The sequence below is a fragment of the Coenobita brevimanus genome, chromosome 20, assembly GCF_032717465.1.
Source record: "Coenobita brevimanus isolate Jiangsu-jjx chromosome 20, ASM3271746v2, whole genome shotgun sequence".
Lineage (NCBI taxonomy): Eukaryota > Metazoa > Arthropoda > Malacostraca > Decapoda > Coenobitidae > Coenobita > Coenobita brevimanus.
The window spans coordinates 2,492,855-2,517,699 of record NC_136973.1 but is presented as its reverse complement, the minus strand read 5'-3'; the positions used below and the strand labels follow the sequence as shown (position 1 = coordinate 2,517,699).

The 24,845-nt window shown below is 39.5% G+C and overlaps 1 protein-coding gene across 1 annotated transcript in view; it reads left to right on the top strand.

The window, feature by feature from the left end:
* The first annotated feature begins 1,536 nt into the window (after positions 1-1,536).
* dom (domino helicase) overlaps positions 1,537-24,845 on the top strand; it is a 43,299-nt gene continuing 19,990 nt past the window's right edge. Inside the window, exons 1-21 of the mRNA XM_080266451.1 lie at positions 1,537-1,678; positions 6,699-6,812; positions 7,365-7,464; positions 8,479-9,787; positions 10,424-10,923; positions 11,988-12,480; positions 13,816-14,031; positions 14,508-14,682; positions 15,470-15,656; positions 16,006-16,142; positions 16,468-16,654; positions 17,902-18,044; positions 18,654-18,868; positions 19,290-19,529; positions 19,988-20,133; positions 21,031-21,102; positions 21,431-21,607; positions 22,324-22,837; positions 23,345-23,514; positions 24,038-24,181; positions 24,457-24,624. Of these exons, the coding sequence (XP_080122577.1) occupies positions 7,384-7,464; positions 8,479-9,787; positions 10,424-10,923; positions 11,988-12,480; positions 13,816-14,031; positions 14,508-14,682; positions 15,470-15,656; positions 16,006-16,142; positions 16,468-16,654; positions 17,902-18,044; positions 18,654-18,868; positions 19,290-19,529; positions 19,988-20,133; positions 21,031-21,102; positions 21,431-21,607; positions 22,324-22,837; positions 23,345-23,514; positions 24,038-24,181; positions 24,457-24,624 (5,274 nt within the window). The 5' untranslated portion in view covers positions 1,537-1,678; positions 6,699-6,812; positions 7,365-7,383. The remainder of the gene's footprint in view (positions 1,679-6,698; positions 6,813-7,364; positions 7,465-8,478; positions 9,788-10,423; positions 10,924-11,987; positions 12,481-13,815; positions 14,032-14,507; positions 14,683-15,469; positions 15,657-16,005; positions 16,143-16,467; positions 16,655-17,901; positions 18,045-18,653; positions 18,869-19,289; positions 19,530-19,987; positions 20,134-21,030; positions 21,103-21,430; positions 21,608-22,323; positions 22,838-23,344; positions 23,515-24,037; positions 24,182-24,456; positions 24,625-24,845) is intronic.

Here is a 24,845-nt window from a genome sequence, read left to right as displayed (position 1 = left end):
CCTCATTTGAAATTTCGTTTTATTTATTCTGTGGACAGTGTGAAGCAGTCGGTGACTCCAGAGAAAGGTTTGGCCCCACTTTGGACCCCTTCATTTGTGAAAACCTGACCAGTCACCGAACCCAACCCCTTGTGTTAGACCTACTTAGTGACACTAACATATGTTCATTATGGATTTACTCTTGTAGGTTATACTGTATGTCTGATGATATCGACATAAAGTGTAGGAATGACATACAAGAGAAATACGACGCACCATACGCAGAATTATATTGAAATGGAAGAGCCGATATAGTGGTCTCTCTGGGTTGAGGAGAATGCGTTCAAAGCCATACATACGAAGGAACGAGAAAAACAGGCAATAGTTGCTTTTCAGTTATCGTGTCATGTTTTAATTGACAGCTGTTTTTTTGTGTCTGGATATGATGATAATGAAAGAGGGACCCTGAATTCTTTAACTCCCTCTACCCCTTCCAAATCTGTCACTGTATATCTGCTTAGGTCACATGGTTAGAAGTTGCAGTATTGTACTAAGCAGATCATCGCATGGACTCAGCAAAAGGATAATTCAGTCTACTAAGCAGATCCTCACATGAATCATCAGCAAAAGGATGATTCAGTCTAACACGTTCAAGCCGAGTGAGACCGATCAGCTGACAATATTATTTTTATCTTTTTACATATATCCAGCCCTTGACACTGGCATAAGGGACATAACCACGTATATTCGAATGCTGTGACCCATCTCCGGCAAAAATCGTGGTGATGAGTGAATCCTAGCAAACCATTTCGCTATCACAAGTTCATGTCCAGTTTTGCTGTTTGTGTCACGTACTCCAAGTGTGGCATGGAATAGAGGGGAGAGCGACAAACATTAGACTGTCTGCATCGTAGAACTGCATCTATCTGTCCGTTCATAATGGACGGTAGAGGGAAGAAATTTTGCAGGGTTGAGTAGCAAATATATATCAATTGCCTGTGGTATTCTTGAATAAACGAACATAATGTTATAAGCACATTCCTTCTCAAACAGTTTTGCGGCATCAGATCGACGGCCTCTTTTTAATTATTAACCGTGGTCGTGTTCTACAGTATTATACGTAGGCCTCTAGCTCAGCCATTACAGGCTGTATACGTGTAGCTAATAGAATGTGTTCCCGGTCGTATTCATGATAGGTAAGTAACCAAAGCTGTAGCTTCAGCAGAGTCCATCAGCTGCTTTCGTAAGTATGCATTCCGTATTGCAAATTTCTAGCATATGCTACCTACATAAATACATAAAGTGGAAAAACAGTAAAGAAAAGAGCCGTGGGACAAGTATTAAGAGCTTCTTGGTGGTGTGTGCTCGCCTCCTGTTTAATATTTTACATTTCGTAATGCAAATATTTAGTATTTGTTGCCGTAATATATATACAAAATGTAAAAACAGTAAAGTAAAGAGGCGTGGGGCAAGTTTGAAGAGTCCCCCTAGTGGTGTGTGCGCGACTCGTGTGACGTCATGCGCGGGAGACAGTCACTATCACGGACGAGCGTAGGAAGGGTGGATGTTATAACTGTTGTACAATACTACTCCTTGGAAAATGGTGTGAAATCCTTGCGGGGTTTTCCCGCTGTGTACAAAAACTTTGCAATTGCGCCCAAACTCAGGATGAGTGCATTGATAGTGCCGGATGTGACATGTAAGTGGCCCTATTTTGTGATTTAATCCTACCCTGTTCTCCGTCCCTGAGCTTTGTTCATCATGGCGGCTGCGCGGGGAGGGGATGAAGGCTGCGCAGTACATCAAGGTTACTCATGACCATACCTACATGATTCAGATTAATTGCACTGAAGTATTAGGCGTACTCGCTTTTATCGAGTTTATTGGAACAAACTGTTTTCGAAAATTTTAGTAGGAAGGAGATAATAAACTGCGTGAAATATCGTGCAGCTGGCAGGTTTGTGGGAGAAGGCTGGGCTGAGCACCGGCTGACTCTCCCTGGGTGTACCGAGGCAAAGCCAGATACATAAACCAGGACAAAATTATATGATCAGTGTTAGCGTGAACAGCCTTTATAAGCACTCCTTTTCAGGTCTCGTTACTGTAGTTGCCTGTAGTTAGGAAAGATATATGAAGCAATGTAGGAAAATGTTGGTATTTCAACTGCACGACTACAAAGTGAACATAAGTACAAAGATCAGAGCTTGTTGCTTTGTGTTTTGTTGAATATTTACCTTCACTTAGTTGCGCATTTGTTGTCGTGGTCCTTACAAACTGAAAGATTCAGATCCTGGTGTCAAAGGCTCTTGGCTAAAATACATAGGTGGAAATTATAAATTGGTAGGTTAATCATAATTTCAACATTTAAACACTGGTTTTCCCTATGACTGTGTAATATAGTAGCCGAGTTTGAGTAACCTAACAAAACATGTTAAATTTCCATAAAATTTTAGGCTTCCTGCAAAGCAACTAGACTGTCGAACTCGAAATTAAAATGAAATACTTTTGACGCCGTATTAATTTTTGTTTTGGAACTAGTAAACAGTGGTGAAAATAAACATAGGTAAACATTTGTTAACATTCCTGAAGTCTGCTTACATCCTGTATGCCATTTGTTGTTGTTTAAGGTAGCTTGGTTACTTACAAATTTATCTGGTACCAGATGACATTTCATAGCTTGAGATGTAATGCAAAGTAACACAATACTAATGAGGAAAATTAACCAGAAATATTTAATAAGCTCCTGGAGTGGTTATATGAAAATAATAGATTATAATAGTGAGATCTTAACTAATATTACCAGGTATTTAGTATGAACAATAAACTATATTTAATGATGTATTTAATATATTTTGAAACAGGTAGGTGGTGTTTTTAGAGATGCACATGGACACACAAAAACATTGATGTAGGCTCATAGTTTATATATTGAATAATTGTATAGTAATGAATAAATTTGCTTTTATGTTGCAAAGATTATAGCATGTGGCAGAAATGTGTATGTCAGGGAACTGGATTCTAGCCTAAATCAGTATAATTGTTTAGTAGTAGTCATAATAAATTTGTTGAGATTTGTTATTGGTGGATACTTTTTAACCCTCAAATAATTACTGTGATTTTAACATAATTGTGGTAATAGAATAAATTAGGATTTTGTTGACAGTTGCTCACATCCAGCAGGGAATGATAGTTGCATGGGCTGAGATCAGTGACAAAAATAGAAATATGTGTTGGAGCAGAGTTTGCTATACATACCAATACACATATTTTGAGAGGCATTGTTGCTTACTGTACTTGTGTAGTCTGCCTTCTGTACCTGGATATTGATTCTAAGCTCCACGGTCTGCAGCATTCCAGTTGAGGGCCCTCTTAAGCACCAGCTCACATTTTCCTGTCTTTCCACATTCATATCTATACTGCACTTCATACAGCCTCTCAGACCTGCACATGACCAAACTACCTCAGCTACACCAATGCATCAGCAATCATAATCCAGGCATCCTCTGTAATCTGCATACATTTTAGACTTTCACTGGGGTGTTTTATATTATATTATATATATATATATATATATATATATATATATATATATATATATATATATAATATACATACATACATATATATATATATATATATATATATATATATATATATATATATATACACACACAGTATATATATATATATATATATATATGTAACTTTGGAGAGTTGTTTTTCACTCACTCCCACGAAGGAAGAGTAATAGGAAAATTGAAAATACTGTACTGTGATGAATGGTAGAGAGGAATGAATGGTTTTGAGTATTTTTAGATTATGTTAGAGTGCATGCATGTCATGTCTACTATATGTTGGAGATGGTGAAAGTGTTCTGCACTGTAGCCTAGATAAAACTCCATAGTGATAGTTGGAAAATACCAGTTGTGAGTGTTGTTATATACAAAAAGAGAAACATCTGTGGAAAATTACTCACTGCTGCCCTAGAAGTCATTTACAGAAATTTTGATTGGGATGGCAAATGATGTACAGTATCATAAATGATAGACAGGTGGAACACAGATTCACCAGAGACACAGTGTACGGTACCTTGTGCTGTAGTTATGTTCAGTGAATCTTGGAAGGAGCTACAAGAAACAGAAATTTCCATTAACCCTATGTGAAGTGAGGATGAAGGTTGAAGGTGAATATGAAGAAAAGATAAATTATAATTCATAATTCCTTTCAGTTTATCAAGGAGCAGGAACCAGGAGTGTTAAGGAAAGGATGCTGTATGGTAACAAATAAAGGGCCAAAAGAGAGCTTGGGTAAGTAAGAATAAGAAAACAAGTCTTCAAAATAAAAAAAAAATGAACTTGAGGTACTTTCAGAGAACAGTTATAATAGCTGGATAATCAGGGTAATCAAGTGGCAAACTAGATGTACAGTGATGGGATAACAAATCTGGATTAACTGGAACAGACTCAAAACCAGTAGGTAAAAGCAGACCAATATGCAAGAGGCCTTCATCTTGCAGTAGAATGTCCGTGGCTGGTAATGTTTTACGTTTATGAATGCCCTTATTTTGGAGGCATGTAATTTTGGGGGGAGACATTGTTGGTTCCTCTATAGCAAGAATATGCAGTTGAAGTAAGCTGGCCTAAGAGAACACTTGTATTTCTTGACATCGAGAGGACTCCCTCCCCTCGCTTAAAGGGTTGTTATGACATTGCTTACCTAAAAGTAGGATTTAACATGGTCAAGCAGGCAATTCAGAAGGATGATTAAGTGGTATGAACAATGAAGTGAGGGAGTGAAAGGGAAGGGTTACCCAGTATAGTTAGGAAGTATGTTAGATTAAAGAAAAAAAAACAAAGATCTTGCTTAGAAGTAGATTGAAATTATTTGAACATGTAAAGATTAGGGGATAAATTTGTAAAGAGGTGTATGTACAATAATTGGGTATACTGTACATGTGGATAAAGCTAGCATGAGACTGTAGTAGATAGTTATGGCATGAAGACAATGTTAATGAAAACAGGAGAGGCAGCATACAGCTTGGAGGGTTGCCACAGGGAAAACCACAGCTTGTGCTGCCACAGAGAAAGCTTTAAAATGTTTCTGATGATAGTGTAGGCCAAAGCTGCATGGTGCCTCAGACATCTCTATTTTCCATCCTTTTTATATAATTTTCTCAGGCTTGTTGATTGCCAGATTTCATTCCTGATTTTTTTTTTTTTTTTTTTTTTTTTTTTAAGAATGAAACCTCAGTCCTTAGTGCTCAAGAAATAAGCATTTGCCTTAAATGCAGTGAAGGGTGACAAAAGGTATAATGTTAAAGTCAAAATTAGGAGCTGAAATGGAAGTGCTGGGTGCAGTTGAATGCCATACACTTCCCTCTTGGATAGGCTTAAGATGTTTACTCTGTTTAGAGAACTTGGGTTGGTTCAGGTAGTCCTTTGTGTGTGGTTGCCTCTCTTGATGTCAGCCAGTGATCCTCTGGTGGATTCTGATGCTTGACCTTTATGTTGACGGCATACACCCTGTCACACAGAATGTTTTAGTACTCTGGCAGTGACTGCTGTAATTACTATACATGCTGGAGTGAGAGAGATGGACATGGCCTTTTTTTTTGCAGACACTGAGAGTGTAAATCAGTAGTATTGACTGTACCCAATATTAGATGAATTCCGGTATATCAGCAGGACAGAATGTAAGCTTAATACTTTATTGAAGGAGTGATGAAGGTACGGTGATGAAGCAACTTCGGTGATCTTTTGTACCGTTGGAGGCAATACAGTACAGTAAAGACTGTCTATGTACAGTATGTGGTGTAAGATGACCAAGTATAGCAGGGACTATCCAGAGGGATAGATGGTAAAGAAGAATAGGAGAATTATGGAATCATTTGAGCTAATGAGTTGTTATTTAGAGGAAAGGGAGCAGTCACAGTAAATAAGGTGGGTACATTGAGAATAGATAAGCATCTTTAACCCCCTTAATCTTGTATTTTTATTATAACCTTGCTTCCACCAGATGAATTATTTTCCAATATGGGATGGATCTGTGGCTGGAGTTAATGAAAACTAGTACAGTACATCTGGCCCCTCATAACCTGTAGATAATCATATGGAAGGATCAAAAGTAAAATCTAAAATACCTGGTATGTCACTGGACTGAGGAGGCTGAGTTGCCTTTCAGCTGAACAGTCAGTTTTTGTAGTTCCTTTCAGATTCATCCAAAGGAACAAATTGAACATATGTTCAGTGACTTACAATTTACAGTACCCAGTGTGAATCCATTTGCCATCCCAGTGTAATACAGTATCAGTATGGTACCTGAAAATGTTATCAAAGCAGGCAGTGAATAACTTCAGTGAACTGTCAGAGTTGTTTTTTCATTTATTAACACCTCTTCGTTGGCATTTTCAGACTATCCCCATGGAGTTTTATTGTAGCAGTGCCATCTCTTTAGATGTCATCTAATACTGTACCTCTGTGTAAGTTTTTTCATATCTGATTTGCCTATATCACAGCCACTATTTTATCCAATGTAAATGTATTTTCTTAATTTGGGTGTCAGTGGTGAATCCTTGATTTCTGCAATATTCTCTAGTATTTTGCATCAGCTCCATCTTTGAAACATTTCCTATTACTCTTGTAACAGTAGGTTTCTCTCTCTTTCTCTATTGCCTGGCTGCCTACCTACTGCTCCTCTTCTTGCTCTGGCTGTCTTGAGAGAAAGATAAATTCCAAGAAGTGTTATACCATACTGAAGGATGGACCACACTCCAGTTTTTCAAAACTTGAACATCCATAAGTTGATCTGTGGTCAGGCCTGGTTTCCATTTCCTAGTAAGTACAGAAGTACTGTATGTCCTTTTTCACAATTTCCCCAAGTACCACATCACTTGCCATTCATTAGCATGTAGCCTAACAGCTCCATGTCTATCATGTGCTCATCTCATATTTTAGTGTAGATTTTGGAATGTTTAATTACGTGAACCAAACATAAATTGCAACTGCTTCCATAAAATTGAAAAACAATACTAATTGGTTCATGCTTCATAACGAGAAGGTGACTAAGTGGGGTTATAAATGATTTTTTTTTTTTTTTTTTTTTTAAATCATTATATTTCATAACCATGTAGTTGTGTGCATTACGAAGTGTGTGCATTATGAAAGTTAATAATGTGTTACAGGTACAGGTATTAGCTTTACCTTAGTGTTGGCATTATTTTTTCCCTTCAGCATCATTGTACTCAAGGGGTTAAAATGGTAAATATGGACATTCTGCTATCCTTTGCGGGATTAGGGCGTCGGGCTGTAGATAGATAGATAGATAGCATTATTACTGTATGTACAGTACTGTTGTACATTGTTTTATAAAAATGTCTTTTGTTTCAGACATGTGTAAGTGGGTGTAATGAGTGGAAGAGAAACGAGAGGACAGAATGAAGCAACTACTAGTCAAGATGTGATTGATTCTAAACAAGCTGCTGTTGGGGTGAGTATTCTAAACAAGCTGCTGTTGGGGTGAGTAGTTTCACTTAAAGAACAAAGAGATTAATATACACAGGTAGATGGGGTCATCCACCATCCAGTCACTTGATGTAGTACTACATTTAGGTGATTCAGTAATGAGTGGCAAGTTAAATGGGTGACTTATGATGTAATGAGAAAGGTGCTTCAACCTGATTTGGCTCATAGACAGGAAAGAGAGATAATAAAAGGAACTCAACAGAGCATTGAATGTGATAGACCATAGCAAGTCACAGATTATTCAAGCCTTTGCAATCATGGTTTAACCTCCAGTCGGCTCCCAGCTTGTTTGTTGACAGGTGGATGTACACACATTGCAGATGGGAGGTGAGGTGTATGAGGAGGTGTACCAGTATATTTTCAGATACATTGGAAGGGAACTGCAGTGTGTGAATGTGGCAAATGAAGTGTGAGATGGGAGATGCATTGGTATTTATTGAGAGTGAAATTTGAGTGCAGGCTTAACAATATTCTGGGCCGATGAAGCACCGGCATGTCATTTGTTGGCAAACTGATTCTGGGCTGATGATGCGGTGGTGTGTCATTTGTTGTAGCGACTTTTCATGGCTCAGATACCTGGTACAACAATTGGATGAATGCAGGGAACACAGTTTCATTTTGTAGGAAACCCATCCCCAGCCTGGGAACGGAGTAGAAAAGTTACGCAAGACTGGAATGGGAGAGTGTTAAAAACTAACCAGCCACTCAGTTTCACTTTTGGCAGTAAACTCAGCCAGAAGTAAACAGTCAAGGTTCAAGCTAAGACCCACACACATTAAAATCTTATTATACATTGAAAATTTCTGTTCTTCCAAATGTTTGCAGGAGCTGTTGGAAGTAATTAAATGGTTTTGGTTATGTTCATCCATAGAACATACACACCCTGCCCACCTTCAGTGTATGGATCTATGAAGAAGCATGGTACAGTATTATTGTTTTAACTTGTATTATTATTTGACCCTAATGATTTTTATTTCAGGGCACTGTCTCTACCAGCAGCAGCAGCAGCTGTGGTATAGGTGGGGGTGGTGGCGGCATTATCCCAGAGTCTCGGCTTATCCAACAACTCATCAGTCCGGTGAAGGCCGGCAACATGGGGTCAAATGAAGGGGAGTTGGTACGGCTGACAGACCCGAGAAGCCTCCACTCGTACACACCTCACACCTCTCCTGTGCCTTCTACACAAGGAACCTCAGCAGCGGTTGAAGTTACTCCCAACACCACCCCATCATCATCACCCAGAAGACCGCCACCTTGTTTGTTGTCTCAGCCGCCTGCTAAGCGTATCAAAGTGGAAGAGAAGCCAACAGATATTATGGAATTACGGAAAGTTATTGTTGATTGGAAGAAAGCCAAACTAGAAGTTGTGAAAGAGAAATATAATGACCACTTAGTAGAATTATTCTTCCTAGAAAGAGATGGTAATATGATGGACTTTCAAGCTTGGAGTAGACGTCCCTCCCGCGAGTTTCTCCAGTACATCAGTAGACACAAACTTGAGGGAGATGAATCCTTAGAAGCTAGGTTTACCATTCCTAATCCCCTGCACGTAGCCTCAGGATTACAAATCAAGACTGAAGGTCTGTCAGGTCCTCAGTCACCCTTAAAAAGTGCATTGACTTCCCATGCAAGGACTTCTTTATCTCCCGTCAAACCAGGCAAGGGTTTGACGAGCTCTTTGACTTTACCGCGCCAGAAGATATCATCAATGAGTGAAGGTATCCAGACAAGCACCCAGCAAGATCAGATGGTGGAAAAGGCAAGGCAAGAAGCATATGTCATGCAACGGGTCGCATCATTAAGAAAGGAGGGGCTGTGGACTGAAAAAAGATTACCAAAAGTGCAGGAACCCCCACGGCCTAAGGCTCACTGGGATTATTTACTGGAAGAGATGGTATGGCTTAGTGCGGACTTTGCTCAAGAAAGGAAGTGGAAAAAGGCAGCGGCTAAAAAGTGTGCACGTATGGTTCAAAAGTACTTCCAGGATAAAGCTTTGCAAGTGCAGAAGGCTGAGAAAGAGCAAGAAATGAGACTAAGGAAAGTTGCTGCATTTATTGCAAAGGAAATAAGGACATTTTGGGGTAATGTTGAAAAGCTTGTTGAATTTAAAGTGACTACAAAGTTAGATGAAAAGAAAAAGAAGGCCCTGGATCAGCAACTTAGTTTTATCGTTGACCAGACAGAAAAGTATTCTTCTTGGCTTGCGGAGAGCATGAACAAGCCACTGGACTCGACTGCTGCCTCCACACGCTCCAATAGTCCATCTAGAGACAGCGGAATGTCTGACAGTGAGTTAAGATGGTAGTAGCAGTAGTGGTAGTGAGTTAAGATGGTAGTAGCAGTAGTGGTAGCCCTAGGCTTATTTTAATGTGAACCTAGTGGACTGCAGTCATATGATTTTCTGTAGCATGGTTAGTTATAATCTGTAAGACTGCCCTCTTTTTTTTTTTTTTTTTTTTTTTTTTTTTTTTTACACACACACAAGTAGGCTAACTGGAAGAAAAATTAAAGTTCCATATGAAGTTGATATGCCAGTTTCCCACAGTTAACAGTTGCAGTTGTATGTAATAATTTGTGGTACTGTACTTCAGATCTGATCTTTTAATGAGGACTGCCTATGTATGCTATACTGTATAAAGCTACACTCCTTAGCTTACTTGGCCCATTAATTGCCATCCCTCCATCATGAATGCTGAGCTATAGCAAGAGCTTAGCATTAGGATGTTAGTCAAAAAGAAGTGTTGTGGAAAGGGTATAGAGGTTTAGTTTTGTCTTTATCTGTCATTGAGATGAATGAAATAAGCTGCAGGTGGACAAAAATCTTTTATGCTTGTCACAAAAAAATGCTATAGAAAGGATGCAGAGCCCTGGGCCAAGGTAAAGTAATATAAATTTAGTTACCTGGTATATCATTTGTTTTGCAGAGGAGTTTCAGCCTGAGGAATCTTCGGAAGATGATGAGGAAACTATTGCCAGAGAAGATGACAATCCAGAAGAACAAGCCTCAGAACTGCAGCTACTTCATGAGGAGTCCAAGCAAACAATGGAGGATCTATTGAAGGATCTGCCACCAGGGTTTTTGGAAGAGGCAGACTTTTCTCAGGGTAACAGTAGTGATAATGAGACGTTAGCCGTGGAAAGCCAGGAAACTCCTGAAGAGGGAGACAGTGCTAAATCAAAAGATGTACTGGCCGAGGAACCTGATAGTGAAAAACCGGACAGTAACAATGATAGTTTAAGTGAACGAAAAAGTGCTAAAAGGAAAAGAACACCTCTCAAAGCAGAAAGTAAGAGTGATAGTGAGAAGGATGTGGATGATGATTTTGAGGCTAATGTTTCAGATGAAGATGATGAGAACACAATTGAACAGCAAGAGGAAGAGGAGGGAGATGTCAACCATGAGCTGGAGCTGCAAGAGTTAGAGGTGGGATTTGAAAACTTAATTATTAATAACCATAGCTTATTTATCACATTCTTATTTCTGCGTATTTCAATCTTGATGTACCATATTCTCTTAAACGTCAGGTCTCATGCTAAACAACATAAAACTTCTCTCAAGTGTTTTTGTTAGTTTCTGGATCATGCAGTTAGATCATGATTAATAAATGTCATGATGCCCACTGCCACGAGTGCGCATTCCTTGAGCTACAAATTCCCATTTTCAGACTTCACTACTCACAGACATTCTCACCAACATTGAAATTGGATCACTCAGACATCCAGCTACAGACATCTCTCCAACATTGGAATTGGATCACTCAGACATCCAGCTACCCATAACCCTTTCAGTCTAAGGATATCATTATGATTTTTTAAAGTTATTTCTCATACCTGACAAATCCTCTGATTGTGAGATGGTTTGTGAAGGCTGTATTTAATACCTCCAGTTCAGTTTCTCCAGCTGAGTAAGTAGAAATGTTTAGAGAGGAGCAGTGAAATAAAAGTGTCCTCTTGGTGAACATATGAAACTTGCTTTGCCACCATCATAAAAACCTTATACAACAATAAGCAGTCTTCCATGCACACAATACTTACAACTTCCATACAGTAATCCCTTCCAGTTACCCTTGTCATATACTGTATCCATATCCACCTGTTCCATAAATATCTAAGCCCTTCTCATATGCGCTGCAGTACTTTCTCCACTATCTGGTACAGTATTGCACTTGTATGATCCATAATCTCCCTAGCACTGAGGAAATTACCTTGTTCATAATTCACCAGAAGCTGAGAGAGATTGAGTTAGGATGATTTTGATGATATTTTTGTGAAGCAAGCCATGGTATATGCATTTTAAACTTACTGTTCCTTGACATCACCATAACATTAACCATGCTTCATTTTAGGAACCCCTTGCCTTCAAGGTATTTTTACCTTACATACCTGTCTCACTTCCAAACACTTCTCTCTGTCCTCTTTCATTAGTACTCTTCTACCCTTTGCTACCATATGAATGAATAGTATAGTATATGAAATAACTTGTTGCAGGCTGAAAATGAAATGTCGGTAGAGGAGCTGAGAAAGAAGTACGAAGCACTTGCTGCTGCTGCTGAACCGATGGAGGAAGATGGGTCTGAAGATGACAGTGATGAAGACGAGGATGAGGAAGAGATGGAGGTTGATCAGGATGAGGAAGAAAAACAGGAGTCTGAAAAGGAGGAAGATAGTGATGATGAATGTCTCACAGGTGATGACGAGAATATGGAGGAAGAAGAGGTAGAGGAGGAGGAAGATCCAAGCCCAGGACTTGAAACTCTGATGGAAGACAATCTTGATGAAACATCTAAGGGCGATAGTGAAAAAGTGGACAAGGAGTTACAAGATGCATCAGCTGTTGCAGAAGCTCTGCAGCCAAAGGGCTTTACTCTCTCCTCCACTTCTGTAACTACTCCAGTACCCTTCCTACTTAAGCATATGTTGCGAGAATACCAGCATGTTGGGTTGGACTGGCTTACGACGATGTACGAGAAGAAGCTGAATGGTACTTTGGTAGTCCCCTTTTTATTATTTGATATAATCACACAAAATGGAAGTAAAATGGGGAATTTGTGGAAATTGTCTGCCACCAGATGTCTCTCACTGTTGACAGCTTCTTTGCCTCGAGTACGTGTTCAGGTGCCATGATTTTTCTTTGTTGATGCGAGAACCTGTGTGGCAACTTACCACCATACATTGTTGAAGTAATGAAAAAGCTGTGTACCAAAAATATAACAGAGGAGACTACATTGCTCTTGTTTTATTTCCCCCCAAAACAAAGGCCAAATTTTGAAAACTGGCACTTGTATATTTCTTGTCATCATTTTTAACGAAGTTGCTACAAAGCTGAGTTAAATCTTGCCTCCTGGAATGTTTGATTTATACTGTAGTTTTAGCCAAGCACTTGTTTTGTTTTTTCAGAAATTTAATATATGATGTATAAAATTATTCAACATCAGCCATCCGAGCTCAGAGACTCCTCGTTCCAAGATTGCCTGGGAAGACACGCTATCTCCACTTTCAAATAAGACACATCAGATCTTGGAGCTGGGATGATCTCTGAGCTTGGATGGCTGATGTTGAATAATTAAATAATTCATTCATTTAATTTCTGCCAAGACAGAGACTGACACAAACAGTGCTTGGCTTAAACTACAGAAGAAATTAAGCATTTCAAGAGCAAGATTTAATTTAGCTTTGTAGCAACTTCATTAAAAATTACGAAAAGAAATATATAAGTGTCAAGTTTTCAAAATTCAGGCTATTTCATTACTTCAGTAGTGTATGATGGTATTTTGCCACACAGGTTCTTGCATCAGCAAAGAAAAAAATCACCGTAATTTAACACGTACTCGGGGCGGAGAAGCTGTTGGCAGTGGTGGCCTCTGGTGGCAAGTAGCTTCACAAGTCCTGCATTGTATTGAGGTTGGATATATTCCAAAAGGATTATGTACTTAATAACTTGAATTCTTAATGATTAATAGATAGAAAATACTGCAGTTCAGATTTTTGTATCTGGTTATTATTACCCACACAGTCAGCCCTCATTTCCAGTATTTACATTACAAACATTCCTGCACTTAATGAACTTGTAGATGAATGCACCCCCCAAAATGGTCCATACAGTTGTAAAATAACATTTATGATTGCCTAAAAGCCCTTTGCAGTGTCCAAGAGCACCATCAGACATTAGAATCTAGTATCTACTTGTGTGAAGTGTATTTTCAGATTATTCATTAAGTCACTAATGCCCAGATCCTCAATAACAAATCCACAAAGATGAAGGGCTGACTGTATGATAGTAGAATAAAGATTGCTTGAAAGAGCCTCCTCATTACAGGTATCCTTGCTGATGAAATGGGTCTTGGGAAAACCATTCAGACTATCTCCCTCTTGGCACACCTTGCTTGTGAGAAAGGTAACTGGGGGCCGCACCTGATTGTTGTCCCTACATCAGTTATGCTTAACTGGGAGATGGAGTTTAAGAAGTGGTGTCCTGCCTTCAAGATACTCACATACTATGGTACACAAAAGGAGAGGAAGATGAAAAGACAAGGTATGTTTGTAATCATTGTTCGGGTCAGTGGGGGGGAAAAAAAAAAATAATGGTTGACTTGGGAAGGATTGTGAAAAATGTGTGAACAGTTATGTACTTGATATTGCTGTCAGGAGTCTGGGGTGTGAATGGTGAGTGAGTGTGTGTGGCCCGTTTACATGGCCATACTTTCGCAAGTTTTCCTGTCAGGTTCCGTTCTTGCTCTCTGGACCCAAGCCTTCCCAACTCTTAGGTGAGAAGAGGCCTGGATGATGGTGTTTTAAGTGTAGAAAGTGCTTAGTTACTTCAGTCAGATGATGTATGCTTTGTTCTTGCTACCTTTATATGAATTTACTTAGGAGAATTTGAACTTCCACTCCACAGAAAACATTATCTTTTTCATAGCCAGCTCTGTAGAGGAAGTATGGCATCATTTTATGTATTTACTGTATTTTTAATGTAAATGATTTTTAATGCAGTTATTTTACATGTTGCAGGATGGACGAAGCCTAATGCATTCCATATTTGTATCACCTCGTATAAGTTGGTGATCCAGGACCATCAGAGCTTTAGAAGAAAGAAGTGGAAATATTTTATTCTTGATGAAGCTCAAAATATCAAAAATTTCAAATCACAACGATGGCAATTGTTATTGAACTTCCAAAGCCAAAGGTACGGGACTGTCAGATGCTGTTTTTTCTCATCCTTTTAATTGTAAACAGGGTACCTTTATGTCATATACTGTGTTTAAATTAACTTTGATATAGCAACAGAGTTCTCAGATCTGTTTGTTTATATGTCTGGCTATCTCTGTACCTCTTTACCTACCTGCAGTACATACCTTCCTACCTGTGTATTCTGTATTCACTTGTTCATTTTCTAATCCTGTGTTGCCCCATGAGGAGCATAGGAGCTTGGGGCTAGGCAAGTTGGTCCTGACATTTAAGATGAGAGTGACCTGCCTCACTCATTCCTGAGTGGCATGATGTGAGCAATAAATCCCAACAATTCCTTGGATATAAACCTTCACAGGCTCAGTCTGATCAGAGCACCTTAATTACTGTACCCACTAAGCCACCAGGCATCATAATTTGATTATATGGTTACCACCCAGCATAGTAAATGATTTCCTTGTGTACAGGAAAGGATTTGGCTTGTCACTCATGTAAAGTCACCCATAGACAGAAGGAAGAAGAAAGAATGAAAGAAAGAAAGACAGAAGAGGAAGGGAGAGAGGAAAGGGCAATCACCTGAGAGCAGCACTACATCACGTGAGTGGATGATGAGCGCCCCCACCTGCCACTGTGTCCTGTATAATGCATTCATCTATGTATCAGGCTGTATCTGTTGTCTGTTATTTCTGTATCTTTATCTATCTATCCACTCATCTCTCTATACCTGTATGTTTCAACTATGTGAAGGTTGCATCGTGAACCTAACCTAACCTGTGTAATTTCAGACGTTTGCTGCTTACGGGCACACCTCTTCAAAACAACCTCATGGAATTGTGGTCACTAATGCACTTCTTGATGCCTAACATATTTGCCTCGCATCGAGAGTTTAGGGAGTGGTTTTCTAATCCAGTCACTGGTATGATTGAAGGCAACAAGGAGTATAACGAGACCATAATAAAGAGGTTACATAAGGTTAGTTCTTTGAGTGCAATGAATGAAAAGATCATGTAGAATTGAAAAAAAAAAAAAAGATATGTGCATTTATACAGGTGTTGACTAAAGAAACAGAGACACTGCACAGGCATGGGTCATTTTTGGCAGGTGAGTTATGGTGAGGAGAGTGAGAATGGTATCAGGTGGGGCAAGTGAGGGGAAGATACTAGCACTGCCTCACCCATAGCACTGTAACTAGTCAGCCAGAAATGACCCGTTTCTTATGTACCCAGGTATAAGTACATTATTCACCAAGTAGTAGTGTGTGACTAGCTTTTACTCTGGGAGGTACCAAATTGTATGTTAATAATAATAACAATCATTTCAGGTTCTCCGACCTTTCATTCTTAGGAGACTGAAAACAGAGGTTGAGCAGCAGATGCCGAAGAAGTTTGAGCATGTTGTTATGTGCAGATTATCCAAGAGACAGCGATATCTCTATGAGGAATTCATGTCCAGAACTAAGTATGTTACTGAGTCTTTGTGCATTTCTCTGCGTAATATGTAATTCTTATTGTTTGTGTCTGTGTACACTGTGTAATAGATTTAACTCTAGAATGGTCACTGACTGGTGTATTATATGATTTTACAGTAATTATGACAGTACTCTTATACTGTATTGTGTTACATGGTAAATATGGGAAACAACAACAAATTCTCATGACTGAAATTGTTACTGAATATTCCTTCCATGGTCTGGGATGTCACTGATTATGACCCATTTAAGGTAAGCATAATTAATATACAGCACTATTGACTGTTTCATCTTTACTCGTATTTATTTTTGCAGGACGAAAGAGACATTAGCATCAGGCAACTTTCTCAGCGTAATTAATGTCTTGATGCAGTTGCGAAAAGTGTGTAATCACCCGAACCTATTTGAACCACGGCCGACTGTCTCACCATTCATGATGGAAGGCATGTTGTACAATGCTCCTTCCATGGTCTGGGATATCACTGATTATGACCCATTTAAGGTGAGCGTAATTAATATACAGTATGTGACACTATAGAACATGGTGATCCCCGCCCCCCTTCCTCCCTTTCAGATGGAGCCAGGATTTTTAGGGCTTGGATGATGAGTGAATGGAAGTGTGGCCCATTGAACTGGGCAGACTTTGGCTGTCTGGATGTTGCTACTCCTCATCCTGCCATAGGGTGGGAAAGGAGGTTCAGATGATGATGACGGTGATGATAATTAATATGAAAAAATTATGCATGTTAATAATTATGCTAATTACTTTGAGAAAGATTTGCAATTCACACATTCAATAGCCTCTTAGGATGCAGTGCCTTTAAACCTTTAAAATATATCTATACTATGCCTAAATTAGGCTCTCCTCTCTTGTAATAACTCCAATCAAAAACAAAATCACACCAGAAGTTGCGTATGATTCGTCATTAAATTGTTTGGAAATCAGAAATAAGCATTTCTTTCAATTTTAGCCTCTCAGTCTTCAACCAGCAACATTTCTCATATTAAGTTGTCTCGTGTAACAAAACATTTTACTTGTGCCTATTTCAGAATTTAGATGATGATTATAAAGCACCTCTTACAGTGCAATAAAAACAGTAGTCAGACTTTTACACTAAGAATTTTGTAAATAATAGTTCTTAGTTTTTAAGCTTTTGTAGAACAAAACATCTCATAGGCACCAGTGTTTTCTTCTTAATAACATCAGACAATTTTATGCATCAGAGGAAGACCCTGTCTGACAAAAGATTATCTTTGCCTGTTTAGTTAATGAAGGCATGAATGGCTTTGGCCTGTTTCACTGAACTTGCTGTTAATAGTTCTCACACTTTTATCTTTTCTTTGTCTTTGTTCCTGTGGTCCTTTTTAGCCAGAAAACAAAAAATGTTGCTATGGTGCTTATGATGATGATTAACGATAGTTTTGGTGATTATGATGATGATAAATGATGAGCTGGCTGGATGAATGTTCCGAGAAGAAGTACATGATCGGGGATTTGACACCTCTTTTTAACGTGACCGTTTGGATTGACTCTGTCGGATACCTTTATGTAAAGCTATAGAATGTGGTGAAAGTTTTTGACATATCAGATAGAGCCAGGATTCCAGGAGCTTGAATGATGAGTGAATGGAAGCGTGGCCCATTGGATTGGGCAGACTTGGGCTGTCTGGACGTTATTACTCTTCACCCTGCCCTAGGGTGAGAAAGGAGGTCCGGATGATGATGATGATGATGATTCTTTATTTGCAGCATGTAGACCTCTTCTGCCTAAACTTCCTCCTGGCGGATTTAGAGTTGTGTTTAACTGCATTTGCTGCACATCGCATCCGCAAGTTCCAAGCCCCTCGCCGCCTCATTGAGGAAATAGACTCAGCCCCAGATCCTCCACCCAAGTGAGTTGTTCCTCCTTTATTCTTCTTGTGGCTAGAGGCTTATCTGAACATGAACCCAGTGGACAAAAGGATGAAGTTGCCTTCCTGCAGTTCACCATGCTCCTCTTAATGGATAAGGAGGGCTTTGAGGGATGTTTGTATAACCAGGCAGAGGAACCACCCAATTTTATCCGTGGCACCACAGAAGGTGCCCCTTGCCACCATAAACTATAAATTTAACCCCTTTTGTCAAACACAATTTATAATTTGTTATCCCTACCGTAGTTTATTTTGTTTGGGTTGGGAGATTTTTGAACTATGGTGTTAGATATATAGCCTTTACCTCTTTATTACTAGAGCTTTTGTGTTAAGCTGAATAAAATAAGTGGGAAGTAAAAATACAGTAGACGAATGCTTCTCTGGTGAAGAGTTTGAAGTAAATTCCACTAGCCCATCAGTGTTTACTCTGAATATCATGAAGTACCGGTAAGCTTATCCAGTCGTCATTGAACCTGTGCGAAGTTTACTATAATAACTGCTGATATATATTAATTATCCTTACTAGTAACAACTGTTATATATTAATTATCTTTATGAGTAACAAATGATATAAATTACTCTCTTTTTCAGGTGTCCTGCTGGCAAAATCAAGCTGCATGTGCGGCCTTCTAGTCAAAGTGTGCCAAAGCCTGGCATGTCACCTGCATCCACACCAAGAGCACAAGCACCAGTTGGAACCTTAAGAGCTCCATTACCTCAGAATTCAGCTATAGCCGCAACTCACACCACCCTACATGGAGCGGGAACACGCTTTCAGTTGGTACATCAAGGAGGAACACTAAAAGGTACGACACATATGGAGTTGATGCTGTATTTCTCATATATAAAGTGCATCCACATTCCTCCACCATCTTACGCTTAGACCAGTCTTCCAGGAAGTGCTGTGCTGTATACAGTTCCATAATAGAGCATCCACCATCATCATTACAATATGGAATTAAGTGCTCTCATCTGTCACTAAATTAGGGCCTCCTTTATCTTCAGTTTTAGAAACCATAGTTTGGATTATACCATTCATTGTAATTGTGGGAAATCTGGGACAAGATGATAAAGCTCATTGAGTATTGGTATTCAAGTGATATAACTCCAGGCACTTGTGACTAGTTTATGATTCTGATTTTATGGTAGTATTTGGTATTTTGTCAGGCTCTAAAGGCTATATTTTGAAAGATGTGCCAGTCTCTAATAGTTATTTATGGCATCTAGCCATTCAGGTCCCAGCTGGTGGTGTTGGAGGAGTGATGGTACAGCAGACGCCACAGGGTCCTCGGTTAGTGATGCCCCAGCGAGCCAGTCTTGCCACTGCCGGCCCCACTGCCACCGGTGCCGCCCAGGCCTCAGGAACATCAACTTTGGGTGGCCTCCAGCTTCTACAGACATCTACAGGACAACTATTACTCACTACTGCACCTGTACAGAAGCCAGCAAACCCTACGCTCTCTCATGGTAAGAGTCGTGTTTGTGTTCAGAAACCAGAAAATTCTGCACTAGATAAGTCCAACTGTTATTGTTGCTCATGTACAGAAATCAACAGACCCACTGCTGTAGCATGGAGGGAGTTCGGGTTGTCAGGTTCAGATAGGACTACAGATGTGTTATAAATCTACAGGACAACTAATATTGCCACACCTTCACAGACGTTGAAAAAGTTATTGCTGTGATCTCAGGTTCCAATAAGATATTCAGCCAAATTAAATTGGAATGGTTCTCTCCTACTTGTCTGTTTTCCTTTTTACATTATGTGGATGATCATCTTTGGTTTATTAAGGTATGGTATAATGTAAATCTTATTTTTGTAATGGTTCTCTCCTACTTGTCTGCTTCCCTTTTTTTTTATGTATGGATATTCACCTTGCTAGGTTTATCAGAGTGTGATATAATGTAATTCTTATTTCTGTCACCAGGTGTTAGTGGGGCAGCAGCAGCCACACTCCTACAAAGGTTACAAGGACTAAAGGGGCTTCAGGGTTCCATGATAACAACAGGGGCTGGTGGGAGGCCAGTTCTCAGGCTACCCATCCCTAACCCAACCATCAGAGCTCAGACTCAGGTTTGTGAGAATTTCATTTTATGGTACTGTATTAGTGGTTGTAGTTGTCACAGTTGCTAGCTTATCTTGAATGTTAACCCAGTGGACTGCAGGCTGAAGTGATCATCCTCTTCCTGCTGCTCACCATCCTTCTAGGGGATAAGGAGGCATTGAGGGACATGTATAATCAGGCATTTGAGCAGCTTAGTCATATTGATGCCACCACATGAAGGCATCCCTTTCCAGCATCATTTTCAGCCTGTTTCCCTCAGAAATAAAATACACCATCTTGTAATGAACAGATAGCTCTTTATCCGATGTGATTCAAGTGCAGACTTAATTGTACATTCTGCAAGGGGTGTACATCAGTTTCCTCCCCTTAGCCCCTGTAGTCCCTCAATATGTTGTGTGTGTGTGTGTGTGTGTGTGTGTGTGTGTGTGTGTGTGTGTGTGTTTTTGTTCATGTGTGTGTGTGTGTGTTTTTGTGCATGTGTGTGTGTTTTATTCTACTTATCCTTATTATTTGACATGTCAAGCTGGAGAGGCTAGCTGGAGCCTTCATTAACTTCTTTGTTAGTAGAGGTCTTTCCTTAGTTAAATCATCTGTTCCTAAGCCAGAATAAAGGGAAACACATCATTGGAGTTAGGGGGAAATGATTTGAACTTTGATCATGTAGCCGTGGGTCCCTTTTCTCAGGAGGGCAGTGTAGGATTGGGTATACCAGTACCTTGGGACTTGGGCCTTCATTGGTGAGTGTTAGAGTGTCTGGCCTATGTCACAGGGCATGCTGTTCATATTTCATTCTCCGTTTGTTGTTCCTTTTCTTCCTTTCTGGACCCTACCTCATCTCATCTCTTGGTGAGAAGAAGAGGTCAGGACAATGATCACTAGTGCTGTATGTCCTCCTTTACTTGCAGATTCTAAACACTGGTCGTAATGAAGCAACTGCAGGGGTGGTGAGAACGTCTTCACCTGCTGCATCAATACAGGTAAACATTATGATTGTAAGACTCATTACATGAGGGTTGTCTGGTGAATGGAACTCACTGTCCCCCCCCCCCCCTTTTTTTTTTTTTTTTTTTTTTTTTTTTTTTTTTTTTTTGAGAAGCATGTTAATACTTTAGATTGGAAATTGTGTTTTGGAATGAGCTGGAAAATTAAACTTCTTCACTGTAGAGTAAACTTTTGAGTGTTCTCTCTGTCAGGCTTTTTTTTCTTGTTCTCTGGACCCTGCCCCATCTCATCTTTAGGTAGGAAAAGAGATTTGGATGGTGGTGGTGGTGATGAATCCACATTTAAGTTTGCTCACACTTCCAGCAACAAGCCACACCTGTTGCCAGCCCAGCCAGACCCGCTCCATCTTCCCCCTCCCCACGTACCACCACCCCGTCCACCACACCGACAAAGCCCACCACCAGGACAGATCAGAAGGAAATGGAACGACAGGATGAAAGGAAAAAGGAGGAGGAAAGAAAGAGAAGTCTGTTCTTTTTGGTAAGCCTCTGCCATTTTTCATTTTTCCAGGGCAGTTTGTGGTGCATTGTAGTATTTGTAATTGTGTACTCTAAAGGAGTAGAATTTTAAATTGTACGGGTTACATTTGTTCATGTTGATATGAATTTGTACTATAACCAGTATACCTATTTTACCTTAACTTGGCCCTTTGTTACAACTCGGCATTGAAGGTGTAGAGTTGGCAGTTTTAGGCTGAGTTAGAGTAAAAAGGGTTCAGTAGCAGATAAAAGCAGGGAGCTTTTTTTTTTTTTTTTTTTTTTTTTTTTAATAGGACCATCAGTCTTATTCTCTTTCCTGTTTAGTTTCTTTAGCTTTTATTTTACTCTATTTATTTGCAGTGATTTGGAAGAGAGACTGAAGAGAAGAAAGGCACTTACCAGTACAGTTCAGTTGAATACCAAACAGTATACTGTATATCTTTAGGAATATTACTCAAACTTCGCCTAAAATTCCCATTTCTTTATCTTGAGGGCCAGGTTATGACAGTGCATTATGCTACAGCATGATGCTAGCCAGGAGGAAGTGCTGTGACAAGGGTGTAGAGCTGTAGTATTATCTATTTCTCCCATTATACAGTGTGAAAGTAGTGACAAAAAGATGAAAGTCTTGACCCAGTTAAGGTGTATAGAGTATAAGTCATATTAATTTCACTAAGTCGTGGCTGTTAACTATTGGTATGTTTACATTCTTCGCAGAGTGACCTTGAAGAAAGAAGACGAAAGAGAAGAAAGGACAAGTTGGCTCTAATAGCCCAGTTGAATACCAGACGTTGCCAAGCATGCCCTATATATGGTTCTGACTTGATAGAGGCAGTCTCAGTGATTAATAACTTGGATAAACCCTATTCTCAGTCAAGGGGATTGGAATGGACTGGAAGAGGGCTGGTTCATTGTCTACAGGCAACATCAAATCAACCCAGCCTGTTTTGGCATCAAGCAAGAGCCTTGAAGAAAATTGTTAATACACCAGAAACTTATTTGAAGCAGTTAAAAGATACTACAGACAGATATGTATTCTGCATTCCTCCAGTCGTAGCTCCAGCCATTAGTTTAAGAATGAGTCATCCATCTCCTTCCAAGCTGTGGGCAGAAGAGAGAACTAAAGTAGTGCTAAGGGAACAGTTGGGTCCTCGTATGGCTCCACTACATCATATCAGTAACGCATCTGTCACACAGTTCCCAGACCCAAGACTTATCCAATATGACTGTGGTAAGGATATGTTTATGTTATATTAAAGACTGTGGATCATTTTATTGTGTAGGTTTTTCACTTGATGGCATGTTCCTTGATATTGAGCCATTTCCTTTCTCAACCCCATCCTGGAGGTTTCCTTGCAGGACTTAGATTTTTATTAGTAACTTGTTTATTGTGGTGTAAAATATCTGAGAGCAGCAAAGGTTTTCATTCTTGCTCTTGTTAGAAACCTGCACAATGTTCATATTGCACAACATGAAACATTAGACTGCCATGTGAGCCTATCCTGATCACTCCTATTTGTAGTACACCCACAGCTACCCCCCTCCCTCTCTCTCTCTCTCTCTAATCTAGAAGCAATTATTGTTGTATTTGCTTAGCTACACAATCCACCATCCCATCCTGTTTTATGTACAGTACAGTTATTATTGATTATTTTAACAGCATAAATTAGATATGTTAGTTGAAATGTAATTGTTTCTTTTCACCATGTGATTTATATTATGAACTGAAATTTTGCAGGTAAATTGCAAACACTGGACCGATTACTAAGACAACTGAAGTCCAGCAGTCACCGGGTGTTGATATTCACTCAGATGACCAAGATGTTGGATGTGTTTGAAGCCTTCTTAAATTATCATGGACATCTGTACTTGAGATTGGATGGAACCACCAGAGTTGATCAGCGACAGGTGAGTGTTTGTTTGCATAGGCTAAATGCTTGCGTAGATAGGATTTTTTTGTGAAAGATAATGGAAAAACATGAATTTAATCTGAAGAAGAGCCAATGTCTGTGTGATAAAATGAATTTAGGTTTCCACATTTAAGTACAGATACCAGTAATTAGCACAGCTTGGAAGGGAAGGTAGCATAAGCAAAGAATATCTGTGTATTTAAAACTAGATAAGGGTAGACATGGAGACAACTAAGCAAGCCTTACCTTTGTTTTTATTTTTATTTATTTTTATTTTTTTTCTCAACACGGCAAAGGGTGCACAGCCTGTTCCGGGGCCCAGCAGCCCCGTACTATACACCTCCATGTGCTATGACCTCAGCACAAACACACACTGTCCAGATTGAATACATGCCAGAGTTGTCTCATACTACAACTACAGTACTTAAATACAAATGTGCTGGATTTTATATTTAATGAAGTGTACTTGTTTTACTGTTTTTATCCCTTTACAGTACATTTACCAAATTTTTTTGTCACAGGTGTTGATGGAGCGGTTTAATCAAGACAAGAGAATATTTGCCTTCATCTTGTCCACCAGGTCAGGAGGTATTGGAGTGAATCTCACTGGTGCAGACACGGTCATCTTTTATGACTCAGACTGGAACCCAACAATGGATGCTCAGGTAACAAACTGTATCACTTTTATCCCTTCTGTCCAAGTCCTCGCACACAGATTTTTTATTTCAAGGCAATGTAGGGTCTTACTGGATGGAAAGTTGGTATTTTCATTTTTCATTCATTGCCAGACGCCATGTATCCCAGACAGGGTGGCCAAGGGCTTAGAGTTAATTGTTTTACAGGGAGGGGCACTAATCCTCCACCAACCCCACTTGACACGTGGGGATGAAGTTGGTATTTAGTTACATAAAAGGATGTTTATATACTACTTTGTTTGCAGGCCCAGGATCGGTGTCACCGCATTGGACAGACTAGAGACGTACACATCTATCGTCTCATCTCAGAAAAGACCATTGAGGAAAACATCCTGAAGAAAGCCAATCAGAAGCGTCTCTTGGGTGACTTAGCCATAGAAGGCGGCAACTTCACCACAGCACACTTCAAAAATGTAAGACCTGATTTTAGTTATCCTGAACACTTGAATGTTGTATAGATATATTTAAGGAGCTGATACTATACTCATTTTACTCTTACTTGGCCTGAAGTTGCCATCTGTCTAGTTTGAATGCCGATTTGTAACACCAGATTAACACTAGAATATGCTAGTCATGAAGTGATATGGAAAGGATGTAAAACTGTAACAGTGTCATCTTTTGCCACTGATATATG